We start from the raw sequence: 26194 nt of genomic DNA on the forward strand, positions 1-26194 counted from the left end.
GGAGCCAGGCCTCTCTGCAAGGTGGTCTGGGCATGTCTCCTCCTGGAAGCTTAGGGGCTGGCAACTGAGGCTTCTCATTAGAGAACCTACCCTGTGGCTTGGTTGTGAGCCTGCCCATTCACCAAGGCACACAAGGAGACCCAATGCATGCTGTCCACTGAGGCACCTCCTGTGGCTAGACCCCAGCTTACCTGTGTCGAGGCTCCCCTGGGTGCTGCTCGCCCGGCCAATGGAGAGGCTGCGGTGGCTCAGGGTACGGAGCTGGGAGAAGGAGGACGTGGAGTCTAAGGTGTTTCTCCGTGTTCCGAAGGCATTCGTGGGCAACAGAAACTGGGTGTAAGAAACAGTCTGAAAGATGAAGACAAAAACAGGTCAGTGATTAACCCCCAGCAATGAAGGGGACGACAGAGGATGAGATGGTTGGATGGCATCACTGATTTGATGGACATGAGTTTGAGCAAGCTCCAGGAGTTGGTGATGAGCAGAGAAGCCTGGCGTGCTGCAGTCCATGGGGTCACAAAGAGTCGGACATGATTGACTGAACTGAACTGAATGTGAGGTTTGCATTCTGACCAAGCTGCGTTGCCATGCCAAGTTCAGGTCCACATTCTCACAGCTGGGCAATTCTAAAATCCAAGAGCTGAAAAATGAAATTTGTTTTTGACATGTTTGTGCCAAAACCTAAGCTGGACTGACTTGAGGCCATCCTAGTTTTAATTTATCCCACTCAGTGTAAATATTCATGTTATGGGGCAGAGATAATCATGTGTCTGATAGCAAGGGACCATTCCCAAGCTGCTGGGATGTTGTCTAACTCAGAAGGCATATGTTGCAGTGCTTTGTTTAGTCCACCAAGGGTTGAATTCCAGAAGATCAGACCTCAAGAGTCTCTGATAAGGGCTCTGCCCTCCCCCATCCCCCTGGCAGATGCTGTATCTAGGGTGCTTATCTCACTCCATCTTCTCTCCTTCCCCTCTGAACACTTAGTCTTCAGGAATGAAGCTGCAACACGTATTTTTCTTTTCACCTGCTTGGCAGAGATGTGGCTCATGACGCCAGTCGGGTGCAGTGCGTGTGTGTGTGTGTTAAGTCGCTTCAGTCGTGTCTGACTCTTTGCGACCTCATGGACCGTAGCCCACCAGGCTCCTCTGTCCATGGGATTCTCCAGGCAAGAATACTGGAGTGGGTTGCCATGCCCTCCTCCAGCGGATCTTCCCAACCCAGGGATTGAACTCACGTTTCCTTCATTACAAGCAGATTCTTTACCACTCAGTCACTGGGGGAGCCTGGAAAGCCCCTAAACACTGTCTAGTGGTGGGATTGCTACTCACCACAGTTAGTACATGTTCAAACCACCCGCCACTCCATCCAGGCACACGCATGTGTGTGTATGCGAGATAAAGCAGTTTCCCCTCACTCACAGTTTGTTACTCATGGCCCAAAAAGACTACATGGAAAAATCTAGAAATAATTCCTCAGCTTTAAATTGTGAGTCAGTCAGAGCAGTATGATGAAATCTAGCGCCGTCCCACCCAGGACATGAACCATCCCTTTGTCCAGCGATCCCACCCCTTAGTCATGGAGTAGCCGTTTCGGTTATCAGATGGATTATCGTGGTATCACAGGGCTTGTGCTCAAGCATTGTTTTACTTACTAATGGCCCCAAAGCACAAAGTAGTGACAAAGTACAATTCGGATAGTCTCTTACTGTGCCTAATTTAAAAAGTAAACTTTATCAGCGGTATGTACGTATAAGGAAAAACATAGCATATATATAGGGTTCTGCCCTACCCAAAGTTTCAGGCATCCACTGGGGGTTCTTGGAACATATCCCCTGAGGATAAGAGTGGGTGACTGGACTACTCAGGATGGGCATTCATGGAGAAACAGAAGGGCAGTTATTTAACCCATCTGCACACCTGGATAGGGGGCTTCCCTGGTGGCTCAGACGGTAAAGAAACTGCCTGCAATGTGGGAGACCCAGGGCCGATCCCTGGGTCAGGAAGATACCCTGGAGGAGGGCATGGCAATCCACTCCAGTATTCTGGCCTGGAGAATCCCATGGACAGAGGAGCCTGGTGGGCTACAGTCCATAGGGGTTGCAAAGAGTAGGACACGACTGAGTGACTAACCCTTCCTTCTGGATTGGAGTCACTCACGCACCCAGGCTGCACCCCATGTCAGGTTTTCCAGCCCAAAGGTGGTTCGTAGTCCATCACAGCCTCTGTTTCCTGACCCTTGTGGTGTCTGTCGCACAAGCCAGAGGTCTGGGAGCCAGGTGGCCTTACCTTCCCGTCGGCACCCAGCTCCACGCCTTCCAGGCCGATGATCTCTTTCAGGCTCACGGCTCCCGCTGATTGTCTCCCTCCGTCCAGCTTCAAATCCCTGCAGGGACAAGCCAAGGATAAAGATGCTTCTGTTTGCACCCAAAGGAGCCACGGAGATGTTTACTGTTGGAACACCAGAGTCACTCTCACAATAATGACCAAGGAGGTCCCGCCATGCCTGACAGGATCCTCTCTTTGTCCCTCTTTCAGGGCTTCTTGATAGTTCTACCCACTTTGATGTAACAAAATTACATTCAGAGAGCCTGAAGATAAGAGTCAAGCTCAGTAGCCAGTGGATTACCAAAGTCCCTTCCCGCTCAGCAAGGCTGTCTGCTCTTAGATGGTCAGCTAACAGGAAGCTGGGGGGAGGTCACCTCTCCTTGCCACCCCCTTATTAGACAAGAGGAAGAAATTCTTACCCTAAACAGTTCTCAGCTTTATTACTAGTAATGAAGGAACTAATGCCACAACAGCCACCCCAGCTACCTTACCGGGCCGCTCAGACAACGCCCATCTCTATAAAAGAATAATGTCCAGTACTACCAGCAAGGTCTTCCTTGTCACTCAAATGGTAAAGAATCTGCCTGCAACATAAGAGACGCGGGTTTGATCCCTGGGTCAGGAAGATCCTCTGGAGAAGGGAATGGCAGTCCACTCTGGTATTCTTGCCTGGAGAATCCCAAGGACAGAGGAGCCTGGCAGGCTACAGTCCGTAGAATCGCAAAGAGTTGGACATGACTGAGCGAATAACACTATTACCACTACTACCAGCAAGCATTTCCTAATTTACACAGACTTTCACACATCCTCCTTTTCATTCTTTAAGATCACCCTATTGGACATGCGTTGCTATTATTATCCCATTTTACAGATGAGAAAAACAAGGCCCAGTGCAAGTAACCGGCTCACCAAGGTCCCCACTGACAGTGGGCTGTAGAGACTGGTTTCGTGTCCAGTGCAGCATTTTGTGCAGCATGCTGCCCTGGGTCTGACTGTGGCTCTGCTCGCAGGTAACTGTTCACATTTTCAAGGCCAATACCCCTCCTTACAGGAGCTCTCAGACTTTCACTGCATATTAGAATCGCCTGGGATCTTTGACAAACTACAGGCATGTCTTCAGAGATTCTGCAGGTTCAGTTCCAGATGACCCCAACAACACAGATATTGCAACAAAGTGAGTCACACAAATTGTTCAGTCTCCCAGTGCATATAAAAGTTATGCTTGCACTTTAGTCTGTGAAGTTTGCAATAGCATTATGTCTAAAAAAAAAAAACAACAATGTACAAGCCTTAACTTAAAAAAATACTGCTAACAAATGCTAACCATCATCTGACAATGCAGACTGCCACAAACCTTCAATCCGTACAAGGGGGGGAAAAAAAAGCAGTGTCTGTGAAGCACAATAAAACGAGGTGTGCCTGTATGGTGTCTGGCCCCTGTCCCCAGACGTGCATTCTGATTCAGTTGAATGGGGCGTAACCTGGTCGGCTTGAGTTTTAAATGCTCCCAGGTGATTCGGATTGGAACTGACTTTGGAAGCTCCCTCTTCCAGCTGGGCTCCACATGCAGCCTTGTTAGTCAAAGCCGCCCCAGGCCGGCGCATTCATGCCTTGTGGCCCGGAGGGAACTGCCACACTCTGAGACGTCTCCTACAACTTAAGCAAGAATAAACACCATGTAAAGGCCAGACTCTCCAGGCCAAAGGTGACGCAATCACGGAAAGAGAGAACGAGAGCCAGGTGTGTGGTGGGGAAGAAAGACAAGAGGCTGTCCCTCCCACCTTCTAGGAGGGGAAAAAAAAGTATCTTTTCACTTTGTTGAGCAATCATCCTTGTCTATGGGCATTCCAGGCATGGACTGGCACCCTAATCCTATCTGATTGATGACAGTTTTCAAAAGAAACACCCAAGACTTATACCTAGGAAGAACTGCACTTTCTAAGGTAGTCTCCTTGGGAGGCCATGGTTCTGCCAGAATCAAAAGGTCTCTGCAGCCCCTTTTGGAATCAACACTAACATCACGCAGAATGAAAAAACCAACCAACTCATCCTAGTCTTCAAACTTTATACTTATATATATAGTGCATGTGTATGTATGTGTGCATGCATATATATATATATATATATTAGTGTATATATATATATATATATGTTAGTGTTAGTCGCTCAGTCATGTTCCACTCTTTGCGACCCCATGTAGCCCATCAGGCTCCTCTGCCCATGGAATTCTCCAGGCAAGAATACTGGAGTGGGTTGCCATTTACTTCTCCAGGGGATCTTTACAATCCAGGGATCGAACCTTGGTCTCCTGCATTGCAGGCGAATTCTTTACTGTCTGAGCCACCATATATATATATATAATTTTTTTCTTTTAAAATATTTTTTATTGGAGTATAGTTGATTTACAATGTTGTGTTAGTTTCAGCTGTATAGCAAAGTGAATCAGTTATACATATACACATATCCACTCTTCTTCCGATTCTTTTATATGTATATAATTATTTTAATCTTGAACACTTACCACTTCAATCAGTGTCCTAACCTCTCTCCCCATTGACCAGGTTTGACTGTAAAGGACTTCAAGTACTTCCAAACATCAAACTCACCCCTTCAGGACAGTACAGAACAGGAGAATCGTAAACAGTCAGAAGGTACATACTACTGCATTGAAAGTGAAAGTGTTAGCTGCTCAGTAGTGTTTGCAACCCCATGGAGCCCGCCAGGCTCCTCTGTCCATGGGATTTCCCAGGCAGGAATACTGGAGTATTCTTCTCCAGGAGATCTTCCTGACCCAGGGATCAAACCTGGGTCTCTTGCATTGCAGGCATACTCTTTATCATCTGAGACACCAGATAAACTGCATACAAAGTAATTGCAATTAGCTTGCTACCGAGAATGAGTGTTAGTCGCTCAGTCATGTCTGAATCTTTGGGACCCCATGGACTGTAGCCTACCAGGCTCCTCTGTCCATGGAATTCTCTAGGCAAGAATACTGAAATGGGTAGCCAGCCATTCCCTTCTCCAGGGGATCTTCTCGATGCAGGGATGGAACTCAGGTCTCCTACATTGCAGGCAGATTCTTTACTGTCTGAACCACCAGGGAAGCCCATTGAAAGCCCCCAAATATTCTGAGTCATAGAAATGCCCTGGGGAGGTGTCTGAGTCCACCTCGGGTGCCTCCTCTGCTGGGGACCACACTCCCTGAGGGCTCTGAGGTCCAGGCTGATTTAAGTCACATCACCTTATGAACATGCCACGCCAACAGAGAGCCCCGCTTCCCAGTTATTGACCTCAAATCCAAAGCTGGAAGGACCAGGTGGGCTGGAGCAGAGCGGGGCTCAGCAAGACCATGAGAACCTCAGGTTCCCTGGAGACCATGTGCGCGGCTGCCTCGCCTCTTATGTGAGCCACCAGGGGCGACTCTCAGAAGATTTCCTCAAGCAATAGCAATATTGCTATTAATTAAGGATTAAGATGATGACTGCATAAGGGCCCTAAAAAGGGAAATGCCTTCAGAGCAAGCACCAGAACAACAGGCAAAAGTAGTCGTGGTGGGAAAGGATGGAGTGGCCCAGAGGTGGAAGACCAGGAGGTGAGCTGGCACAGAGAAGCAGAATCTGTATTTTGTTAAAGGACCCACAACATGCTTCCTCAGACTTACTGTTTTCCCAAAGTCTAACCCAGTAAGCATGTGCCTCAAATACCCAGCTCCTAGATAACTGTCTCCTTGTTTCCACTTCATCCAGATGGAGAATGTTTCTTAGGACTGAAACTAATACAAGAGCAGGGAATATCTTTATGGGATGAGAAGATTAAAAGAAATAAGGTGTATTCAAATAGGTCCCTATTAAGAGTGTTCCTGGACACAGACATAGAGAATAGACGTATGGACACGGTGGTGGGGGTGGGGAGGAAGGAGAGAATGGGATGATGGAGAGAGTAACATGGAAACATACATTACCACATGTAAAATAGGCAGCCAGTGAGAATTTGCTGTATGACTCAGGGAACTCAAACCAGGGCTCTGTAACAACCTAGAGGGGTGAGATGGGGAGGGAGGTGGGAGGGAGATTCAAGAGGGAGGGGACATATGTTTATCTATGGCTGAGTCATGTTGATGTTTGGCAGAAACCAACACAATGCTGTAAAGCAATCATCCTTCAACTAAAAATAAATCTTAAAAACTTAAAAGAGTTTTAAGTTAAAAAAAAAAAAAGAGTGCTCCTTCATGGAGAGCTGGCTATAGGTAGGAACGGAGTCTCAGTCCATGTCTGTAGACTGTCTACCTAGCGTCTGATGTGTAAAGATGCTTAAAGAAGTATTTGTTGAGCAGAGGTCAACTGACTTCTTGTTGGTTCATAAAGACGGCACAGATGGTGGGGGTTTTTCCATTGTGCCCCTTTCCATCTGTCTCAATTTGCTCCCAGGCTCAGTGCTTCCCTGGGGCAGCCCTGCCTCTGCCAACTTGCCCCTCGATGCTGGAAGCACAGATCCCAGTTTGCAGAACCAAACCAGCCACTTTCACTCCACACTCCCCTTCTTTTTAAAAAAAAATTTTGGCAGCACCTAGTGGTATGTGGGATCCTAGCTCCCTGACCAGGGATCAAACTCACGTCCCCTGCATTGGAAGACAAAGTCTTAACCACCGGACTGCCAGGGAAGTCCCTCCACGCTCCCACACACTACCTTTCTTGACTCCTCCCTTGGGAGAAATGGAGCCAAGACAAAAATTATACTCTAAGTGCACATAAAATGCAAGACTCCTCTCCATGAGATAAACCCCAAGCCCTGTTTAAAGGAACAGGGAGGACTTCCTTGGTGGTAGAGTGGATAAGAATTCACCTGCCAATGCAGGGGGACACAGGTTCGATCGCTGGTTCGGGAAGATTGCATATGCTGTGGGGCAACTGAGCCTATGTGCCACAACTTCAGAGTCTGTGCTCTGGAGTCTGCGAGTCACAACTACTGAGCCCATGGGCTGCAACTACTGAAGCCTGTATGCCCTAGAGCCTATGCTCTGCAACAAGGAGAGGCCACCGCAATGAGAAGCCCGTCATCGAAATGAAGAGTGGCTTCCACTTGCAGCAACTAGAGAAAGCCGGTGAGCACCAACAAAGACCCAGCACAACCATAAATAAGTGAATAAAATTTTAAAAAATTTAAAGGAACAGGGGTTCTTAGCCTATCCAAGTGCCTCACGGACACTTTGGACCACATGGAAGAGAGAGCTCTATGGGCAAAACTCCACCACCCCTGACCGCAGGAACCCATCTCTGGAGAATTACTGCGCCCCTTGCATACCACAGCCACCACTTTCCACCCCCGGTGCTTCACCTGTATCATTCTACTTTCTAAATAACTACGGCACGCTGAGAATGAAAGTGAGACAGAAGAGACCGTCCACCCTCGACGGCTACTGAGAAAACACACACTGCTCATTACAGTCCAACAGAATCTCCCTCAGCGATGGATGGTCCTCCATCTGAGCCGTCCCACAGGGCAGGCACGAGCCACACGTGGCAATGGAGCGCTTGCAGTGTGACCAGTCGACCGAATAACTGAATTCTTACTTTTGGTTAATTTTAGTTAAAATTTAAATAGCCACGTGTGCCTACTGTACGGGATTAGTAAGTCGGCCTTCCCGAGGTGGGCTGGCCACTTTCTGCCTATTGTCTCCAGGGATGTCTCCGACCCAGGCCCCAGCTCAGAGAATAGTCCATGTTAGGAGCCCTGGAATGAATGGGAGAGAGGCAGGACCCTGTGGACGGAGCCAGTGCAGCAGGTCTACCCTCAGTGGGTAGTGAGGACTGTGATGCCCATGATTACAGGGGACCCATGCCCTGCACCCCATCAGCACCCCAGGAACAGAGCTCCCAGCTGAGATAAAAATTCACATCCTATACAAGGCATAGAGTGGCACATCCTTTTGCCCTGAGGGGTGTGCGGACAGGGGGGGTGGCAGTGGGGGTTTCGGTGATGCCAGGGCACACAAAGGACAATGAGCAACGGTGCTCCCCAAGTTCACAGCATTCCAGGTCCTTTGTGCATCCTGGAGAGGAGAAGGGTGGTGCCCAGTGATAATTAAGTCTGAATTTCCTGCCAGTTTTGTAGAAGGGAGTTTATATTATATCTATTAACTAAAAAGATATTTCTTGCAGACTGAAGCTGCTGCATCAATATTGGCTATATTCACATTTCAGAAACTTCACTGACATGGTTATAAATATCACAACTGCTCTAGAAAAACTGACTGCTTCATGCTGATGGCTGAGGGCACACTTGTTCATTTTTTTCTGCCTCATTTTCAGGAAGAGGTTGTCACTAACTTCAGGGGTGTTGTTTTGGTAGGACTGAATTAAGAGCGCCCACGTATACACATCCACTTACACAGCCATGTGTGTATGGAAAATGAAACATATCTCATCTATATCAATAATGTCATCTCTTTAACAGCTTTTGAATTTGTTCATATTGAGACTCTTGGGATCTTAAAAAACACATCTTTTATAAAGAGGCTGACACACTTCTCGAGGTGCTTTAGCTAAGTGTTCTTATAAGAGTTACTGAAACCATATACAGTCATCCCTCCATATCCCAGGTTCTGCATCCATGGATTCAACCAACCTTGGGTCAAAAATACTTGAAAAAAATTCCAAAAAGCAAAACTTGAATTTGCTGGTGCTGGCAACTATTTACGTAGCATTTACATTGTACTGGGTATGATAAGTAACCTAGAGATGATTCAAGGGGCTTCCCAGCTGGTGCTAATGGTAAAGAACCCACCTGCCAGTACTGGAGATGTTGGAGACAAGGGTTCGATCCCGGGTCAGGAAGATCCCCTGGTGGAGGGCATGGAAACCCACTCCAGTATTCTTGCTTGGAAAGCCCCATGGACAGAGGAATCTGGTGGGTTACAGTCCATAGTGTTGCAAAGAGTCGGACACGACTGCAGTGACTTAGCACACACATACGCAGAAATGATTCAAAGTACACAGGAGGATGTGTGTAGGTTATACACAAATACTATGCCATTTTATGTAAGGGACTTAAGCTTCTGTGGATTTCAATATCCACCAGGGATCCTGGAATCAGTCCCCTGTGGATACCGTGGGATGACTACATTAACAGGAACCATATGAGATTGCTGTTGTCTGTCTGACTCACAGAAACAGCAACTTCATATAGCGGCTCCTAATTTATAGACGCAGCAACTGCTCAGGGCTCACACGTGGGTGTAAAGCAAGCAAGAGACCCATGGCCCTTGATGCCCTGCTGTTTTGGGATTCACGGGTTGAAGTCGACCTCAGAAAGGAGTTCTGAATGATGTCGCTGGTTTACCCAAAGAGAGTCCTCTAGAAACAGCAGTGGAAAAGAATTAAGCAGAAGTCCCAGAGGAGCAGTGATAAAATCTTGATGTTTTCTTTCTAAGATCATCCTTCTGAATTCTCATCAAAATTCCGTATGAAAATAGAAATATCTTTTCAGCTCAAATGCCAGCATTAACCCTCCAGTACCAGGAGACTGAGCTGGATAACAAAACTGCAGTGGAAAGTAATTAAAAGCAAACTGAAGGTGGACATTTCTATTTCTATGAAAAGCCTAGGAGATTATTTTTTTCCCAGGTATCTCGAGAGTTCAAATGTCCATTTATTTATGTTCTACCTGCTTCTGAAAATGAAATGAGGCAGGTTCAAAAATACCAGATGTGGATATTGTCCAAAATTGTATGCATTAAGGTTGAAATGCTGTTGCGTGCACTCAGAGACAAACAAGGCCAATCAGATTACAGAAGAAAACCTCATTTGGGCAGATGTGCGGACAGAAACCACTAGTTAAGAAACCGCGGACAATGCAAAGGTCTGATTCCTTCTCTCCACAGGCCTGGGGGATGCTACAGCTCGGACTAATTTTGCTACAAGAGCTCATTTCTCATTCTATTCAAGTTTGTTAACTTTTGCAGAAGCTACAGGCAAGAAACATGCTTTGAAAACTCAGCACAGATTTTTTTATACAATGTCTGGCCAATGGAGATGGGGAGTGGATGCTGTCAGTTCAAGGAGGGGGAATGGGGAAGGGGGAGGCTAAAACAGAAGATGAAAATGCATTTGGGGACGCATCCAATCAGCAGTTGTACCCTTAAACAAGGAGTAGAAATACAGCCTGGTTCTTTTGGGGGATGTAAACCCCTCCTTCACAGGATAGCACTGGAAGTCATTCAGTGTAGCTCTCCCGAAACCTCCACGGCTGGAAATCCCCTGGACCTCTGTCTTAGTTTTGGCTCCCACGGCATAAAGTGAATGTACATGATTGCACAGTTGCAAAGTCAACCGGCAGAGCAGATGGCCAATCTAGATATTCTGATGCCCAAAGGGGGTTACCCAGGTTGCTATTAACCATACAATGGCCAACTCCCAATTTCATCTTATGTAAATAGGCAAAATGATCTTTCGTTTCCTTTTTTAAAGCTCATTGAGCCATAGTACACGAAACTGATCAAACAAGATTCCCTACTAGATAACAAGAAATTCAAGTGAAGACCCTTTCCTTAGGGAGCATATGAACCAATATTCCTCTTACTTTTAAAATAAAAGGGTTTAACTACTTAATACCTGGGAAGTAGAGGAAAAAATTGTGTGTGTGGTCAATTAACTGTTTTCCATGGCTTTCTGCTTCCAGAGTGGGGATGGCCTTTTATCCCTAGTCATTCCTCTCACGGTGCTCTAAATTCAAGACCTTGGAATGCCAACCTGGAGCTCCACTGGGCACTTGCTCTTTAAAGGATCACAATAGGTTGAACATTGATGTGTAAATAATTTAAAAGCCAATTAAATATTAACAGGATTTCCAGATCCTGCAAAAACGAGAGAGCTTTGTGGTGCAGAAAGCAAAGGTTGAAAAGCTGGATTAGGAAATAAAATACCACTTGTGGGCTCATGTTAATTAAGAGCTCATACATCCACTGGAACTCAACCACACAGCATTTATCATCGTCTAGGAGGTCCTATTTGTCACCCTGTCAGATATAGTACAGCCACCATCTTGGATTGGGTCTGCTCCCTTCTATCGGAGCAGAGCGCTATAGAATCATGGTTTAGTCGATGGAACCACGCCCAGGATTGACAGGAAAAAGTGAAATCAAAGCAGCTTTTAGTCCAGAAGTCCAGCCTCTTTCACACTCAGCACTTCATTGATAAACCACCCCTCCTCCCCACTTGGGTAACTGGCAGACAATGAAGGGACCTTAACACAGCTTACACCAAAATCTTTGTCTAAACGCAGTGCCTATAAACAGCGGGGTGATAGCATGATTCATCCATGAGATCATTCCTGAATCTGTCTCTGTGTAGAAATATGCTTGGTGTGAGGAAAGAAACACAATTTGTGAATGTGCAGTTTTCCACAACGAAAAGAGATGTTTTTGGCGAAAATGGGTGGGGAGGAAAGGGGGATGGGCCGGGAGCAAAGCAGGCAGCACTTAGGCTTGGAGGCCCTCTCTAAGAATAGAAGAAGCTGTTCTCTGTGTTACAAAATGATCAACTCAGGAAGTGGACCCAAGAGGATGACCTCATCTGAAATGCCCCAGTGCCAAAAAGCTAAGCACATAAACACCATGTGGAAGCTGCTATTTTATATCACACCCCCCCCTAGAGGTACCTTGTGCTCTGCTGGGAGGCCATTTTCTTCATCATATAGTCTCTGATACATTTACTATTTTTTTTAAAGTCTTTATTGAATTTGTTACAATATTGCTTCCACTGTTCTGGTTTTCTGGCCAAGAGGCATGTGGGATCTTAGTTCCCCGACCAGGGATGGAACCTGAATTGGGAGGCAAGGTCTTAACCACTGGACCACCAGGGACGTTCTTTTGATACATTTATCATAAAATTAACCCAGTGACTATCATTCAATCAGGTATGGCTATCTGAATGAGTCTGTACCCACACATGTCTCAGAAACTGGTTTCTGCTGGAATCACTAGTTTGGTTATCTTCTTACATAGCTCTGAATCACAAGTTAATTGGATTCATTCCTACTTCGTTTTGGTTGGAGCCATACATATAGAAGCTTCCCAGGTGGCTCAGTGGTAAAGAATCTGCCTACCAATGAAGGAGACACTCGTTCGATCCCAGGATCAGGAAGGTCCTATGGTGAAGGAAATAGCAACCCACTCCAATGTTCTTGCTTGGGAAACTCCATGGACAGAGGAGACTGGCAGGCTATAGTCCATGGGGTCATAAAGACTCAGACGCAACTGAGCACACACAGACACACATATCATACATACAGAAATACCTATGGATGTCCACATGTTTCAGGAAGTAAGAGTATGTGGGCACCCACATCACTCCCCTTATGCACAGGGACAATCCCCGGACGGGTCCCCAGTACAATGCCTGCATCTCTCACTCACCAGCGGGTTGTTATCCAAAAGCTTTCGAGTTGGCCCTCTGGACTCAGAATGCATTCTCTACTGATGCAATGTTATAAATGGCAATTAGCCCACACAGTGCCCTTTTGGCCTGCAAGGTGACTCAACTAGCCCAACAGTACCAGCAAGAGCTATGGTTGCAGGAGCAACAGCTCAGAGGGTGAAAGAGGGTGAAGACATAAGATGAAGCTGCATTTCTCTTGTGGTTTCCTGGTTTGGGGCTGACCCTCCATAATATTTTAAAAGAAGTCAAGATTGCATTATTTCCACCTCCCTCTCTGAATTTGCTTTTTCTTCTCAGGACTGCAGGATCCTTTCTCCCAAGCTGTTTCTATGTTTCACAATTTCCTCTCTCTAATTCTGAACTCATAGATTCCTTTACAGCTCCCAGATTTTCCACTCCAGCTGCCATGGTGATGGCACACCAGCCCAGAGGATGGGGTGTGAGCTGAGAAACAAGAGGAAGGGCAATGGTCTTAGAAGTGTGGATGAGCTGTTTATCAAGTAGGATCTGCCTACTCAGGAAAGTTGGGCATCTTGCTTACGATTCATTTTATAAGTGGAGGGTCGCCAAGCCAAACCACAAATCCATGCTAGAAAGAGAAGGCAATGAGTAATGTGGATAAAAAGCAACAAGACTCAGTTGGGCCTTGGCAACTGGTTGAGAGAAGAGGAGCTGGTTTAAGGCTGGGACTCTTCCCAGAAAATGGCATAATTTACAAGCTTAATCTGAGAAGAGTGTTTACAGCTATGGGAAGGTTTGATGTTTCAGTTATAGTGAAAAAGACAGGCAACATCTGTTCCTCTTCTAGCAACCAGCTTCCAATAGCTTGTTTTGAAAGGTGGGATCTGGCAGAGCCTCTTACCACCAGCAAGAAAGATCAAAACAGAACAATCATCTTGTCATATTCCATACAAGCACATGTTCCAATGGAGGAAAAAAAAAAAGACTGGAAGGAAATAGACCAAAATATTCATGATGGCTTTGAGGTGAGGCTCAGTAATTTTCATCTTCATTTTTATGTACTTTCCAGATTTTTTTTTTTCTTTTTGAAGTGTGTTATTTGCTCACTTCTGTCTGACTCTTTGCAACCCCATGAACTGTAGCCCACCAGGCTCCTTTGTCCATGGGATTCTCCAAGCAAGAATACTGGAGTGGGTTGCCATTCTCTTCTCCAGGGGATCTTCCTGACCCAGGGATTGAACCCGGATCTCCTGCATTGCAGGCAGATTCTTTACCAACTGAGCCACCAGGGTCCTTTTAATATTTATTTATTTGGCTGCACTGGGGCTTAGTGACCCTGAGGCATGTGGGATCTTCCCTGACCAGAGACTGAACCTGCATCCCCTGCATTGGAAGGCGAATTCTTAAAATCACTGGACCACCAAGGAAGTCCCTGATTTTTAAAAATAATGATGTATCATTGAGGAAAACAAAGACCAAGTTCAAGAGCAGATGACTCCCTTGGGTTTGTGTTTGTAGGCACCGGCTAACTCACCATGAAGAGGACTGAGAACTGCCGTATAAGGGCAGATCTAGAAAGAGTGATGAAGTAGCTCTGTGACCAAACAAACATGTTCCCAAAGTTAACATTTAAGGAGTATCTATTGTAGCCTGGCAGGGTACTCAGAGTGTTCATATGTTAATCTTCCACTTAATGTTCTCAAAACTCTGAGGTTGACATTGTAGCTGATTTTACAGACAAGTAAGCCTGGGCCCAGAAAGGCTGGTTAACTTGCTGGGACTGAGGATCCAGCCTGATCCAGCTCTCTCCCATGCACCCGATGACTCCCTGGCTTGAGGGATGGATAAAGACTGTGGTTTCCCTAATGGGGCCACGAGGGACAAAGTGAACATGAGTGGGCATCTCATCCTCACTCCCACTTTGCTGGAATAACTCTGCTGTTAGGGATTTTATTTATTGGTAGTTTGTGTAAACTTGCATTGGAAGAATGGCTTCTTCAGCTAAAAAAGAAAAAGCCTACAAACCACAGGACTAGACAGTCTCCAAGTTCCTTCTAGCTCAAAAGTCTATCTTGGTAGCTGAAGAACGGTCCCTGTCGCTGAGCTCACGTGAGCTGGTGTTAGCTGGCGCATTGTCCACCCCAGATGACCTTTAATGAATTAGCTGGGGGATATCCGAGGAGAAATCTCAATGCCCTTATGCCCAGGAAGAATTGATGCTTTTGAACTATGGTGTTGGAGAAGACTCTTGAGAGTCCCTTGGACAGCAAGGAGATCAAACCAGTCAATCCTAAAGGAAATCAGTCCTGAATATTCACTGGCAGGACTGATGCTCAAGCTCCAATACTTTGGTCACCTGATTCGAAGAGCTGACTCACTGGAAAAGATCCTGATACTGGGAATGATTGAGGGCAGGAGGAGAATGGGGACAACAGAGGATGAGATTGTTGGATGGCACCATCGACTCAATGGACATGAGTCTGAGCAAATTCTGGGAGAGACTGAAGGACAGGGAAGCCTGGCATGCTGCAGTCCATGGCATCACAAAGAGTCGGATATGACTGAGCGACTGAACAACAACAACAACAAAGAGTAAGGTTATTATTGTTCTTAAGGTGGCACGAGTGGTAAAGAACCCGCCTGCCAATGCAGGAGACATAAGAGATGCAGGTTTGATCTCCTCCTCCGGAGGAGGGCACAGCAAACCCACTCCAGTATTCTTGCCTGGAGAATTCCATGGACAGAGGAGCCTGGTGGGCTACAATCCATGGAGTCACAAAGACATGACTGAAAGTGACTTAGCACTAATAATAGTCAGCATTCCATGAATAAGATGCATGATGGAGGTTCTGGTGTAGAGTAAGAATAAAGATCAGAGTGAGTTTAACAGGCTGGAAGTCTGACAGGTCTGTGGGGGGGCGGTGGGGGCGGGGAAGGGAAGATCACGGTGAACGGGGAATGACCAGGCAGAGCCCACGGAAGCGGGTGGGAGAGGAGTGAATGGTCAGGGGCATAACGCCCTCCGAAGGGGCAACAGTCGGGTGTCATTGTTACAGTGACCAGAGGGCAACACCAGATTTGGTCTGCAGAAACCAGACCTGCCACCTCACAGTGCTCCTGTCATCCTCCACAGGGACCTGTCCTGCCCTAAATAATACCAACAGCTCCCTGATGACAAATAGTGGATGCAGTGAACAGGTGAGGGGGCGAAGGAGCCAGACTCAGGGTGGGGGGTGGAGAGGAGAAACAACACAGGGATGCAGAATGAGGAGGTGGGGCTTTGCCAGGTCAGAGCCTCACTTAGTTCTTTTTAGAGCAAAGGAGGGGCTTGTTGATCAAGAGACATTTGCATTTCTCCATCCGAATCACACAGGTCTGTTCCGATACCGCTCTGCTTTAATATTTGCTGCTCCTCACTGGTCATTGTCCAGCCCCCGGGTCAAGGGCAAGGATGCAGGAATGCCACCCGTTCGTCTGATTCCTTTCTTGACCTACCTTTCTCCAAAAGTTGACAAGGCCCTGCAGAATGGGTGGGCCCCAGGTTGCTCTTGCCTTATAGTATTGCAAGAGATTTAGAAACAGCAGGCAACATACACACACACACAAACAGCAACAACAAGGAAGCTTCTTGGCTGAAAAGAAAGTGAAACATTTTTTTCCTTTCAAATTTACAAATGCTGAATTGGCAAGGCAAGCTCTTTGAAAGGTAAAGCATGGCCACATCACACACAGGGTGTCAGAAGTTTTCGCCCAGAGGGCTACAAAGCAAGCATGCATATACATACCCAACTTGGGTACTGTCCCGATACGGCAGCACTGAAAATATACTACAGAAGGATCTTCTGCCACTGATAAGGACTATTCTAAAAAATAAAAATAAAAAACACAAACACAAATAAACAAACTAAATGCAAAGCATCTTAAATTAAAAAAAAAAAATTCTATAGCAATTCAGCATTCATGGAATTCACAGCAGTATCTGCACCTTCCCGCCACCTCCTCTGACAGATGGTACTCTGTTCTGCTTGCAAAAACGCAACCTCAGAGCAGCACAAGTACGCTGCCACTCCTCATTTCAGTGTTAAAACAGTGAGACCCCGGCGAGGGTCTCTAAGGAACACATGTGCATGAATCCATTTTCTGGTGGGAAGGGCTGGCTGTGGGCAGCACAGGGCAGATGGAGCTATGAGTCCGGGGTGCCCTATGCTGGGTGAACAGTCCTGCCACATTTAAACCATCAATTTCTACTTTGCAATGAGCGATGCAAAAGCAACAGTGCCAGAAACCGTGAGCAGGAAAGACACTCAGATGCCATTGTGATCATCGGGGCTTTTCATATGCTGGCGGTGTGTTAGGTTCTGAGAATAAATTGAGGGAACAATTACATAATCAGTCTTAGCCTCCATTCCTGCTAAAAAGATACTACTGGAAACAGTTCTACATGACGCTCTTATGCAATCAAAGGCACTTAAAAAAACATTAAAAAAAAAAAACAAACTCCCCAAAGTACTTATCTTGGCATCTGCGAATAACTTTTGCCAAAGAGAATTGCTGATGAAAAAATGGAGAAACAGTGAGGGAGATTAAAAACCAACATTCTTCAGCATGATGGTAACACACATCAGATATGGAGCTTACTGAGTTTGATTATCTTTTCCTTCAATAATCATTATCAGAGAATAAAGCAGGAGTACTCAGGTTTTTGTTTTAAAACTATGATATTCAATTGCCTACATGCCCAGAATTAAGTCAGGTTCCCTGGCATGGGGCTTCCCTGGTGGCTTAGACGGTAAAGAATCTGCCTGCAATGCAGGAGACCCAGGTTCAATCCCTGGGTCAGGAAGATCCTCTGGAGAAGGAAATGGCAACCCACTCTAGTATTCTTGTCTGGAGAATCCCATGGACAGAGGAGCTTGGTGGGTTACAGTCCACAGGGTCGCAAAGAGTCGGACACAACTGAGCGACTAACACTTTGATACTTTTCCTGGCATGGCAGGTTCCCAGGCCCTTTGTTGTCTGGCTCTTTCTGCCTCTCTGGTCTCAACATACACAATATTTTCCCCTGTGCTTTATCACTCATCCATGATAGAAACACTTGCAGTACACACACTTTTTTTTTCATAAGGTCCCTGGTGGGGACTTTTTTTTGGTCAAGCGGCATGCATGTGGGTGGGATCTTAGTTCCTCGACCAGGGATTGAACCTGTGCCTTCTGCAGTGGAAGTACAGAGTCTTAACCACTGGACTGTCAGAGAAGTCCTACCTTCATCTTTTAAAAAATCCCTGCTGTTTCATATCTCTGTCCTTTGCATGCTATTTCTTCTGACTGTTGTGTCTTACTAAGTATGCTGGGTGAACTCCTATTTAGTCTTCAAAATCCAGTTCACAAGTAACCTCCCCGGGAAGAATTTCCTCCCCTTTCACTGAGTTACTCTTCCCATTTATGATGTGGCCTCCACTCTGTTTTCACTTCCAGGAACATCCTAATCACAAATTGCTGCTAAACATTTGCTACCCGCTTCTTCTCCATACAGGACAGCTGCTCCAGAAACACAGTCTGGGCAAGGCGGTGCTTCAGAGCAGCCCCTGAGTACCCATCACTGGGAATGCAGGACCAAAGCTCCAACCTCAGCCTCAAATACCACCTTGGTCGTCTTTCTGTGACCTCAGGCAGCTCACTCATTCTATAGTTTCCTCATCCAAAACGATGGCACAAAAGTCAGTAGCCATTTCATTGGAATGTTGTAAAGAGTAAATGAATCCCCATATTGTAAAGCCTACAGAACAGGGCCAGACAAATAACATGAGCTCAATAAATACTCACTATTTTTACCAGGAGCTGCCTTTTTGGGTCGAGGTAAGTTTTCTCAAGTCTGTGGATTCAGACCCTAAAATACACAGGCCTGCTAAAGGCAAAAGGCTGAGAAAGGACAGCTGAAGGCCGACACACGCGGCCTCACAAAGGTGAACAGGGACACAGAAGTCCATCTCTCCTCTCTCCAGGGAGATGTTTCTCATCAGATATCACAGACTCAAACCCTAGCCACAGCTCTGAGAACAGAGCCAAGAAAGCTTACTCAGGCAGACTGAACGCACATCTATTAAGTGTCAATTAGGTGCCTGCATGCTAAGTCGTTTAGTCATGTCTTGACTCTTTGCGACCCCATGGACTGTAGCGCACCAGGCTCCTCTGTCCATGGGATTCTCCAGGCAAGAATACTGGAGTGGGTTGCCAGGTGTTCCTCCAGGGGATCTTCCTGGTTCAGGGATCGAACCTGCATATCCTGTATCGGCAAGCGGATTCTTTACCACTAGTGCCACCTGGAAAGCCTGTCAATTAGGTGGTGGTGGTTTAGTCGCTAAGTTGTGTCCCACTCATACTGAAGGAGGAAACAGAACAGGCTCTATCTTCAAAGCAGGACTCCATCTTGGGCTGGACTGTGGACTTTGAGCTATATGCCCATCATCTATGGAAACGACATACCAACTGGAAAACCAGGCCCCTGGAAGGAAGAGCCCCAGGGCTCTCCATCAGCTAAAAGAATACCCTAATTATCTGTGTGACCGAATAAAATCATACATTCTACTATGCTTATTGGGGTATTACCACAAGCTATTGATAATTGTCCACTGTTAACTACCTAGGCTTAAGGCATATGAACCACTGGTTAACTTTGATTGTATCTTTCTTTTTCCTTTGTTCAGACTAGTTTTAGGGAATTTGGGGAGGTGGGTTTAGGCGTACGCTTAGGGTATATAAGGTTTTCACAAAAACTGGTCGGGGTTAGGGTATATAAGGTTTTCACAAAAACTGGTCGGGGTCCTTGACTAAGAGAAGACTCTGCCTTGGGCCCACCGGTGTAATAAACTGCACTCCACTACCTGCATTCTCCTTCTGAGTGAGTTTGTTTCCTGGAATGCGTGGCTACAACATTACGACCCCATAGACTGTAGCCTGCCAGGCTCCTTTGTCCATGGAATTCTCCAGGCAAGAATACTGGAGTGGGTTGCCATTTCCTTCTCCAGGGGATCTTCCTGACCCAAGAATCAAACCCGGGTCTCCTGCATTGCAGGCAGATTCTCTACCGACTGAGCTACAAGGGAAGTCAATTAGGTATCAGATTCCAAATGCTTTAACTGATGAGGCATGAATGAGGCAGTGACAGACGCACTAGCTGGTGTGACTGTCTGGGGATTTGAACCATACACTTTAACATCCTAGGCCTCAATGCCTTGCTCTTCTCTAAGACTTACTAGAAAAATCTGCTCCTGCAGGTTTGACTGGGCACCCATGGACGCTTTTGTCAAAGATTTTCTAGGGTGGCTTTCCAGCCTGGCCCTCAGGTCACCAGGAGTGTGGGGTGGGGCCAGAGGGTGACCGATCACAACAGCCCTGATCATAATCGCACAGGAGGTGCAGGAGGCCCACTCCGCTCAGCCTGGACCCTTTTCCAGATGGAAGGATAGAGGTTCTCCACACATAGCCCTACCGCCAGCGGGGGCACCCACCCAGGCAGGAGGAAAGCCCGAATCCCTCTTCATCCTTCCACATATGGAGGAAAGCATGTGTTTTGCACAAACTCAACAGGCTTAGTTAGTGGTCCTGCACTTCCTTCATTACTCACTGCTGATGTGGCCTTCCTTCCCACACACAGAAACTGCTTGGACATTTTTTGAAAATTCATTTATAATTGGAGGATAACTGCTTTACCATGTTGTGTTAGCTTCTGCCAAACATCAGCATGAATCAGCCACAGGTATACACATGTCCTGATGTGTCCACCTGATACGAAGAACTGATTCATCTGAAAAGACCCTGACGCTGGGAAAGATTGAAGGTGGGAGGAGAAGCAGACAACAGAGGATGAGATGGTTGGATAGCATCACCGACTCGATGGACATGAGTTTGAGTAAGCTCCAGGAGTTGCTGATGGACAGGGAAGCCTGGTGGGCTGCAGTCCATGGGGTCGCAAAGAGTCGGACACGACTGAGTGGCTGAACTGAACTAATGATACACATGTGCCCTCCCCCTTGAACCTCCTTCCCACCTCCCACCGCATCCCAACCCTCTAGGTCATCGCAAAGCACCAGGCTGAGCTCCCTGCACCATACAGCAGCTTCCCACTAGCTAGTTACTTTATACATGGTAGCTATTCTCTCAATTCATCCCATCCTCTCCTTACCCTGCAGTATGCATAGGTCTGTTCTCTATGTCTGCATCTCTATTCCTGCCCTGCAAATAAGTCCATCAGTACCATTTTTCTAGAATTTTTGGACATTTTTCACAGAACAAGAAAACGTGCTTAGTCGCTCAGTCATGCTTGACTCTTTGCGACACCATGGACTGTAGCCCGCCAGGCTCCTCTGTCCATGGGATTCTCTAGGCAAGAATACTCGAGTGGGTTGCCATGCCCTCCTCCAGGGGATCTTCCCAAACCAAGAATCAAACCCAGTCTCCTGTGGATTCTTTACTGTCTCAACAAGGGAGGCCTGAACAAGAAAATGAGAGACTATAAATGCAAACCTTCTTTTCCAAAGTTTCAACCGGGATGTACCCATAGTTAAATGGTACATTAATTCAATTGCACGCTGCTGCTGTGTGGTCCTCACTTCGAGGTGTAGGAGAGGCTGGCAGCATGGGTCCCATTCAGAAAAAAAACTGTTATTCTAATGCCCCGGTCAAGTCTAGCTCCTGCAAGGTGATTGTTTCACATCAATTACAGGAGAGTCGGTCCTCCTCTGGTTGGCCATTCTTGAGCAGCTGGAGGAGAGGGCAGGAAGGAAGGAAAGAAAAAAGACAACATCTTGGGGCACCTTCTTTCCATTCCTGGTTCCAACAACTCCTAGACGCCCACTCTTGGCAGGGACCAGAGGAGGAATCCAGAGTAGGGACCCGCATGGCACCCTGCAACAGGTCTGCAACTCTTCACGCCCTGGAGAGCTGAAAGGAGCCAGCTGAGCTCCCAGGAACACATCCTGCATGTTTCCCAAAACATCTTTGGAGTCAAGGAGGGACTTGAGGTCTTCGCCAGAGCACACAAGTATCAACAAGTGGCCAGCTCTTGACAGTTTCTTGCTCTAGTGACTTCAAATAGCGTGAGTCTCAAGATGGGTCCCACATGACCAACTGCTGTGTCTAGAACCTGGAGGGCTCACGTGAATTTGCAGCTTTGCTTTTTACAAGCATCAGGGCAATGTTCATCATAACTGAGATGCTCACAAAGAAAGTCAGATTTGTTTGCCTCCTTTGAGTGCATTTGTGAAAGAATTAAATCACATGCTAGTTGTCAGGAATGATGTTAAGACAGCCAAACTCCATTTCCAACAGGCTTTGGAAATTCACCATGTTTTCCCCTCCAGCGCTACAGTTATCTTCTTCTGGGCCCAAATGTCATGCAAGAAGCCCACAGAATTTTCCATCTGTAACGTATAACACTTGGAGTCAAGATGACCAAAAAGCATTACACAAAAGATTAGGACTTCAAAAGAGGGATTAACTCCAGGGAGATGGGTCTTTAAGGAATTAAAGATCACATTTCCATACAAACATCTGCTGGAGGGGAAAAAAATAGCAAGCGGAAAAGTTCCCCAGGGCTGCAGCTCACAAGGGCAGAGTTCCCTCTGGACATACCTTGTTTTCTAAGCCCTTAGGAAACATTGAGTGTGCTCAGCTGCTGGAACACTGTCTGATCTTCTTCTTTATGTAGCTCCATTTCCGGGCTTAGGAAAGTGTTTCTGGTATGAGGGAATTGACAGCTTCAGACCACAAAGCTTCCAAAGGCATGCTTTGCCTGTGAGATGCTGGAGCCCTCAGAAACAGCATGGAGATGCATGAGGGTCACCACAGCTGACCCAGGACTGTAGACCACTTTCACTGCATCTGCTTTCAAAGTGTCTGACCAGGCAACATCTAACACCACCCAAGATCCTTAAGTGTTCTCTCGTATGCCAAAAACTGGCTTCTTGTTCTATTTCCAGCCCCCTGGGGAGTCTCTGTTGGCTGTGAGAAGTTTTGATCTCTTCCAGGTGGAATATTCCATGATAGCAATGGTATTCACTTAAGGACATTAAAAACAGGCAACCAACTTTGAAAGTTTAAAGCAAAGAAAATCACATTTGCAACAGCGGTGTGTGAGCACAGTGATATATGAACACAGCCTGGGGTGCCCACCACCCAGAGGTCCATGGTGGGTACTCGTCACCGTGTAGAAGCACATTCTCAAATTCTGTATTTCATTCTCTACAGGCCAAGGAAGCAAGAGAGAACACACTTAAAAATGCTGGTGTTGTGGGTTGAATCGTGTTCCCCCAAAAGACATATTCAGGTCTTAATCCCTGTGGATGTGGCTTTATTTGGAAAGAGGGTCTCTGCAGATATGATCAGTTGGTATGAGGTCATACTGGATTGCGCTTCTCAGGTAATGCCAGTGGTAAAAAATCCGCCCGCCAATGTAGGAGATGCAAGAGATGTGGGTTCGAACCCTGGTTGGGAAGATCCCCTGGGGGAGGAAATGGCAACTCATTCGTGTTATTGCCTGAGAAATCCCATGACAGAGGAGCCTGGTGGGCTACAGTCCATGGTGTTGCAGAGTCAGACACTACTGATCAACTGAGCACACACACAAGGCTGAGAGGAGGAGCAGAAGGCCCAGTGGAGGAACAAAGTGTGCAGTGAAACTCCCTTCACTGACTTCCCTTGCTTGATGCACCATGGTCTCCACTCCCCTCTGTAAATCACTTTAACCAACGACCACGGCACGCCCAAAGCTCAGCCTGGTAGGCTGCTCTCCAGCACACTGTGTGAACAGTGATAGCATTTTCCAGTGGTCATGTATGGATGTGAGAGTTGGACGGTGAAGAAAGCTGAGCACCGAAGAATTGATGCTTTTGAACTGTGGTGTTGGAGAAGACTCTTGAGAGTCCCTTGGACTGCAAGGAGATCCAATCAATCCATCCTAAAAGAGATCAATCCTGGGTGTTCATTGGAAGGTCTGATGTTGAAGCTGAAGCTCCAATACTTTGGCCACCTCATGCGAAGGGTTGACTCATTGGAAAAGACCCTAATGCTGGGTAGGATTGGGGGCGGGAGGAGAAGGGGACGACAGAGGATGAGATGGTTGGATGGCATCACCGACTCGATGAACCATGGGTTTGGGTAGACTCCGGGAGTTGGTGATGGACAGAGAGGCCTGGCGTGCTGCAATTCATGGGGTCGCAGAGAGTCGGACACGACTGAGCGACTGAACTGAACTGAACTGAACTGAACAGCTCACTCTGTTCAGGAGCCTCAATGCCAGAAAGACCTGGCATCACACACCTGTGGAATGGCTGATCACCAATGTGCCTGAAATGAAATCGAGGTATTTAAACTACATAAGTTAGGACTTCCCTGGTAGTCCAGTGGTTAAGACTCTGAGCTTCCAAGGTAGGGGATGTAGGTTTGATCCTTGGTCAGGGAACCAAGGTCTCACATACTTGTGTGGCCAAAAGTGAAAACTACATATATCATTTTATGAGCATTTTTCCCCACTGTTTACTGACCTCTTCCCCTTAACCAAGCAGTTACTGTAAATAATTTAGCAGAGCTGGACCTGGGGCTTGGGGAGCCTGGGGCTGTTAAGATGGCGATGGTGACTGAGCCTTGGTTGGGTGAGCACCCCCAGGGCTGGGTATGCAGTGAGGAGAGGGGATGGGAGAGAGGAAGTGACAAAGCCTGTAAGACTGCAGCGAGAGAGACTGAGGGAGCGTGTGAGTTCGCCGGGGCTGCTGTAACAAGGAGCCTGTGTGCCCTGCTCCGTGGCTGTGGCTTCCACAACAGAAATCAATCATCTCATGGTTGTGGAGACACCAAGGTGTCGAGGGTCAGGCTCCCCCTGAGGGCAGGATCTGTCCCAGCTTCTGAGAGCTTCTTGTCTTGGGGCAGCAGGATGGGAGGCTTCACAAGGCCATGTGTGCACGTCTGTCCCCAAGGTTCCCTCTTTTATAAGAAGACCAGTCATTAGATGAGGGGCCCACCTTCTCCCAACACAATCTCCTCTTAACTCATTACATCTGCCACAACTCTATTTCCAAATAAGGTCAAATTCTGAGGTACAGAGGGTTGGGGCTCAGCATAAGAATTTTGGGGGGACATCATCCAGCCCAAGAGAATGATAGGAGGAAGACCAGCTGAGTGCAGTGTCACGGAAGTCCCCTCTGGGGCCCTCTGGTCCTTGCTCTTCCAGGACAGCACTGGCATCCATGTCCTGGGTGTGGTTTGGGCCTCCCACCAGCCCTAATGATGGTTTCCCTCTCAGACGGCCAGGTACCACTGGTGGAGACCAAGGTCTGGTCTCCCCCAGGCTCCCAGGCCCTCTCATCAAGCAGTGTTGAGACAGAATTACCAAGAGAAGGCCCTCTCCAACCCCTTACACTGTTTTTTTCTGCATCTCACTTTATTTCCTGTAAATCAAACTGGTTGGAAAGAAGCAACAAGCATTCCCAGGCTGAGCGCTCTTCAGTAAAGTATTAATACATCTGCTCAGGAGAACCATGGTTGCTTACATTTGAAAATCATTTTCTCAAAAGCCTCGGGCATCACAGAAAAAGCCAGCATGCCTGCTGTGCTTCTTAAAGAGGTATGGACAGGGACTTCCCTGGCCGTCCAGTGGTTAAGACTCTTGCGCTTCCAATGCAGGAGGCATGGGTTCGATCTCTGGTCAGGGAACTAAGAGCCCACATGCTTCAAGGCATGGCCAGAAAACAAAACAAAACAAAACCCTTAATTAAAGAAACAAACAAACAAGAAATATGGATAATAAGACTGTAATAAACCCTGCATGCAGTGCTGAGCCAGTGCCAGCCCCAACTGGTCCCTGGTGGCTATGGTCCAGCTCCTCCTTCCTCCGGTGGCTCACAGAACCAGAGAAGAAGCCGAGGAAAATTAATTGATCAGTTTGAGAGCATCTCTGGGAGACACTTTGGTGGCAGAAGAGGCTGGGCCCAGGAAGTCTCAGTGAGGTCTGGAGGTTACTAAAGGCTTCCTCAGGGTTTCCCTGGCGGCTCAGACAGTAAAGAATCTGCCTGCAATGCAGGAGACCTGGGTTCGATCCCTGGGTCAGGAAGATCCTCTGGAGGAGAGCATGGCTACCCACTCCGGTATTCTTGCCCGGAGAATCCTATGGACAGAGGAGCCTGGCGGGCTACAGTCCATGGGCTGGCAAAGAGTCAGACACGACTGAGTGACTAACCCTTGCTTCCACTTCCTTCAAGTCTATCCACTCGACGTCCTTTAGGTCTGAGGTTTTGCTGACAAATGGTTATAAACACAGATGATGACATGGATAAAGATGCTTCTCTTTCAGCCTACTGCTGCCGGGGGATGGAGGGGTCTAGTCTTTTAATAAAAAACAAAAGTTTTGGGAGGAGAAAAGTGTGCTGAGGAAGAAGCAGACATTTCACGGAGTCTCACAGAAGATGCCATGCACCTATCGAA

The 26194-nt window shown here is 47.1% G+C and overlaps 1 protein-coding gene across 2 annotated transcripts in view; it reads right to left on the reverse strand.

Moving 5' to 3' along the window:
• The window catches only part of CABLES1 (Cdk5 and Abl enzyme substrate 1), a 102489-nt gene that overhangs the window by 18698 nt on the left and 57597 nt on the right, over positions 1-26194 (reverse strand). For both annotated transcript variants that reach the window (XM_081563287.1, XM_081563288.1), the window contains 3 exons: positions 16507-16584; positions 2289-2385; positions 192-348 (listed from right to left, as the gene is read on the reverse strand). In XM_081563287.1, coding sequence (XP_081419413.1) covers positions 192-348; positions 2289-2385; positions 16507-16584 — 332 coding nt within the window. The remainder of the gene's footprint in view (positions 1-191; positions 349-2288; positions 2386-16506; positions 16585-26194) is intronic.

The sequence above is a fragment of the Giraffa tippelskirchi genome, chromosome 14 (assembly GCF_054371585.1).
Source record: "Giraffa tippelskirchi isolate mGirTip1 chromosome 14, T2T-mGirTip1v1.2.pri, whole genome shotgun sequence".
Classification (NCBI taxonomy): domain Eukaryota; kingdom Metazoa; phylum Chordata; class Mammalia; order Artiodactyla; family Giraffidae; genus Giraffa; species Giraffa tippelskirchi.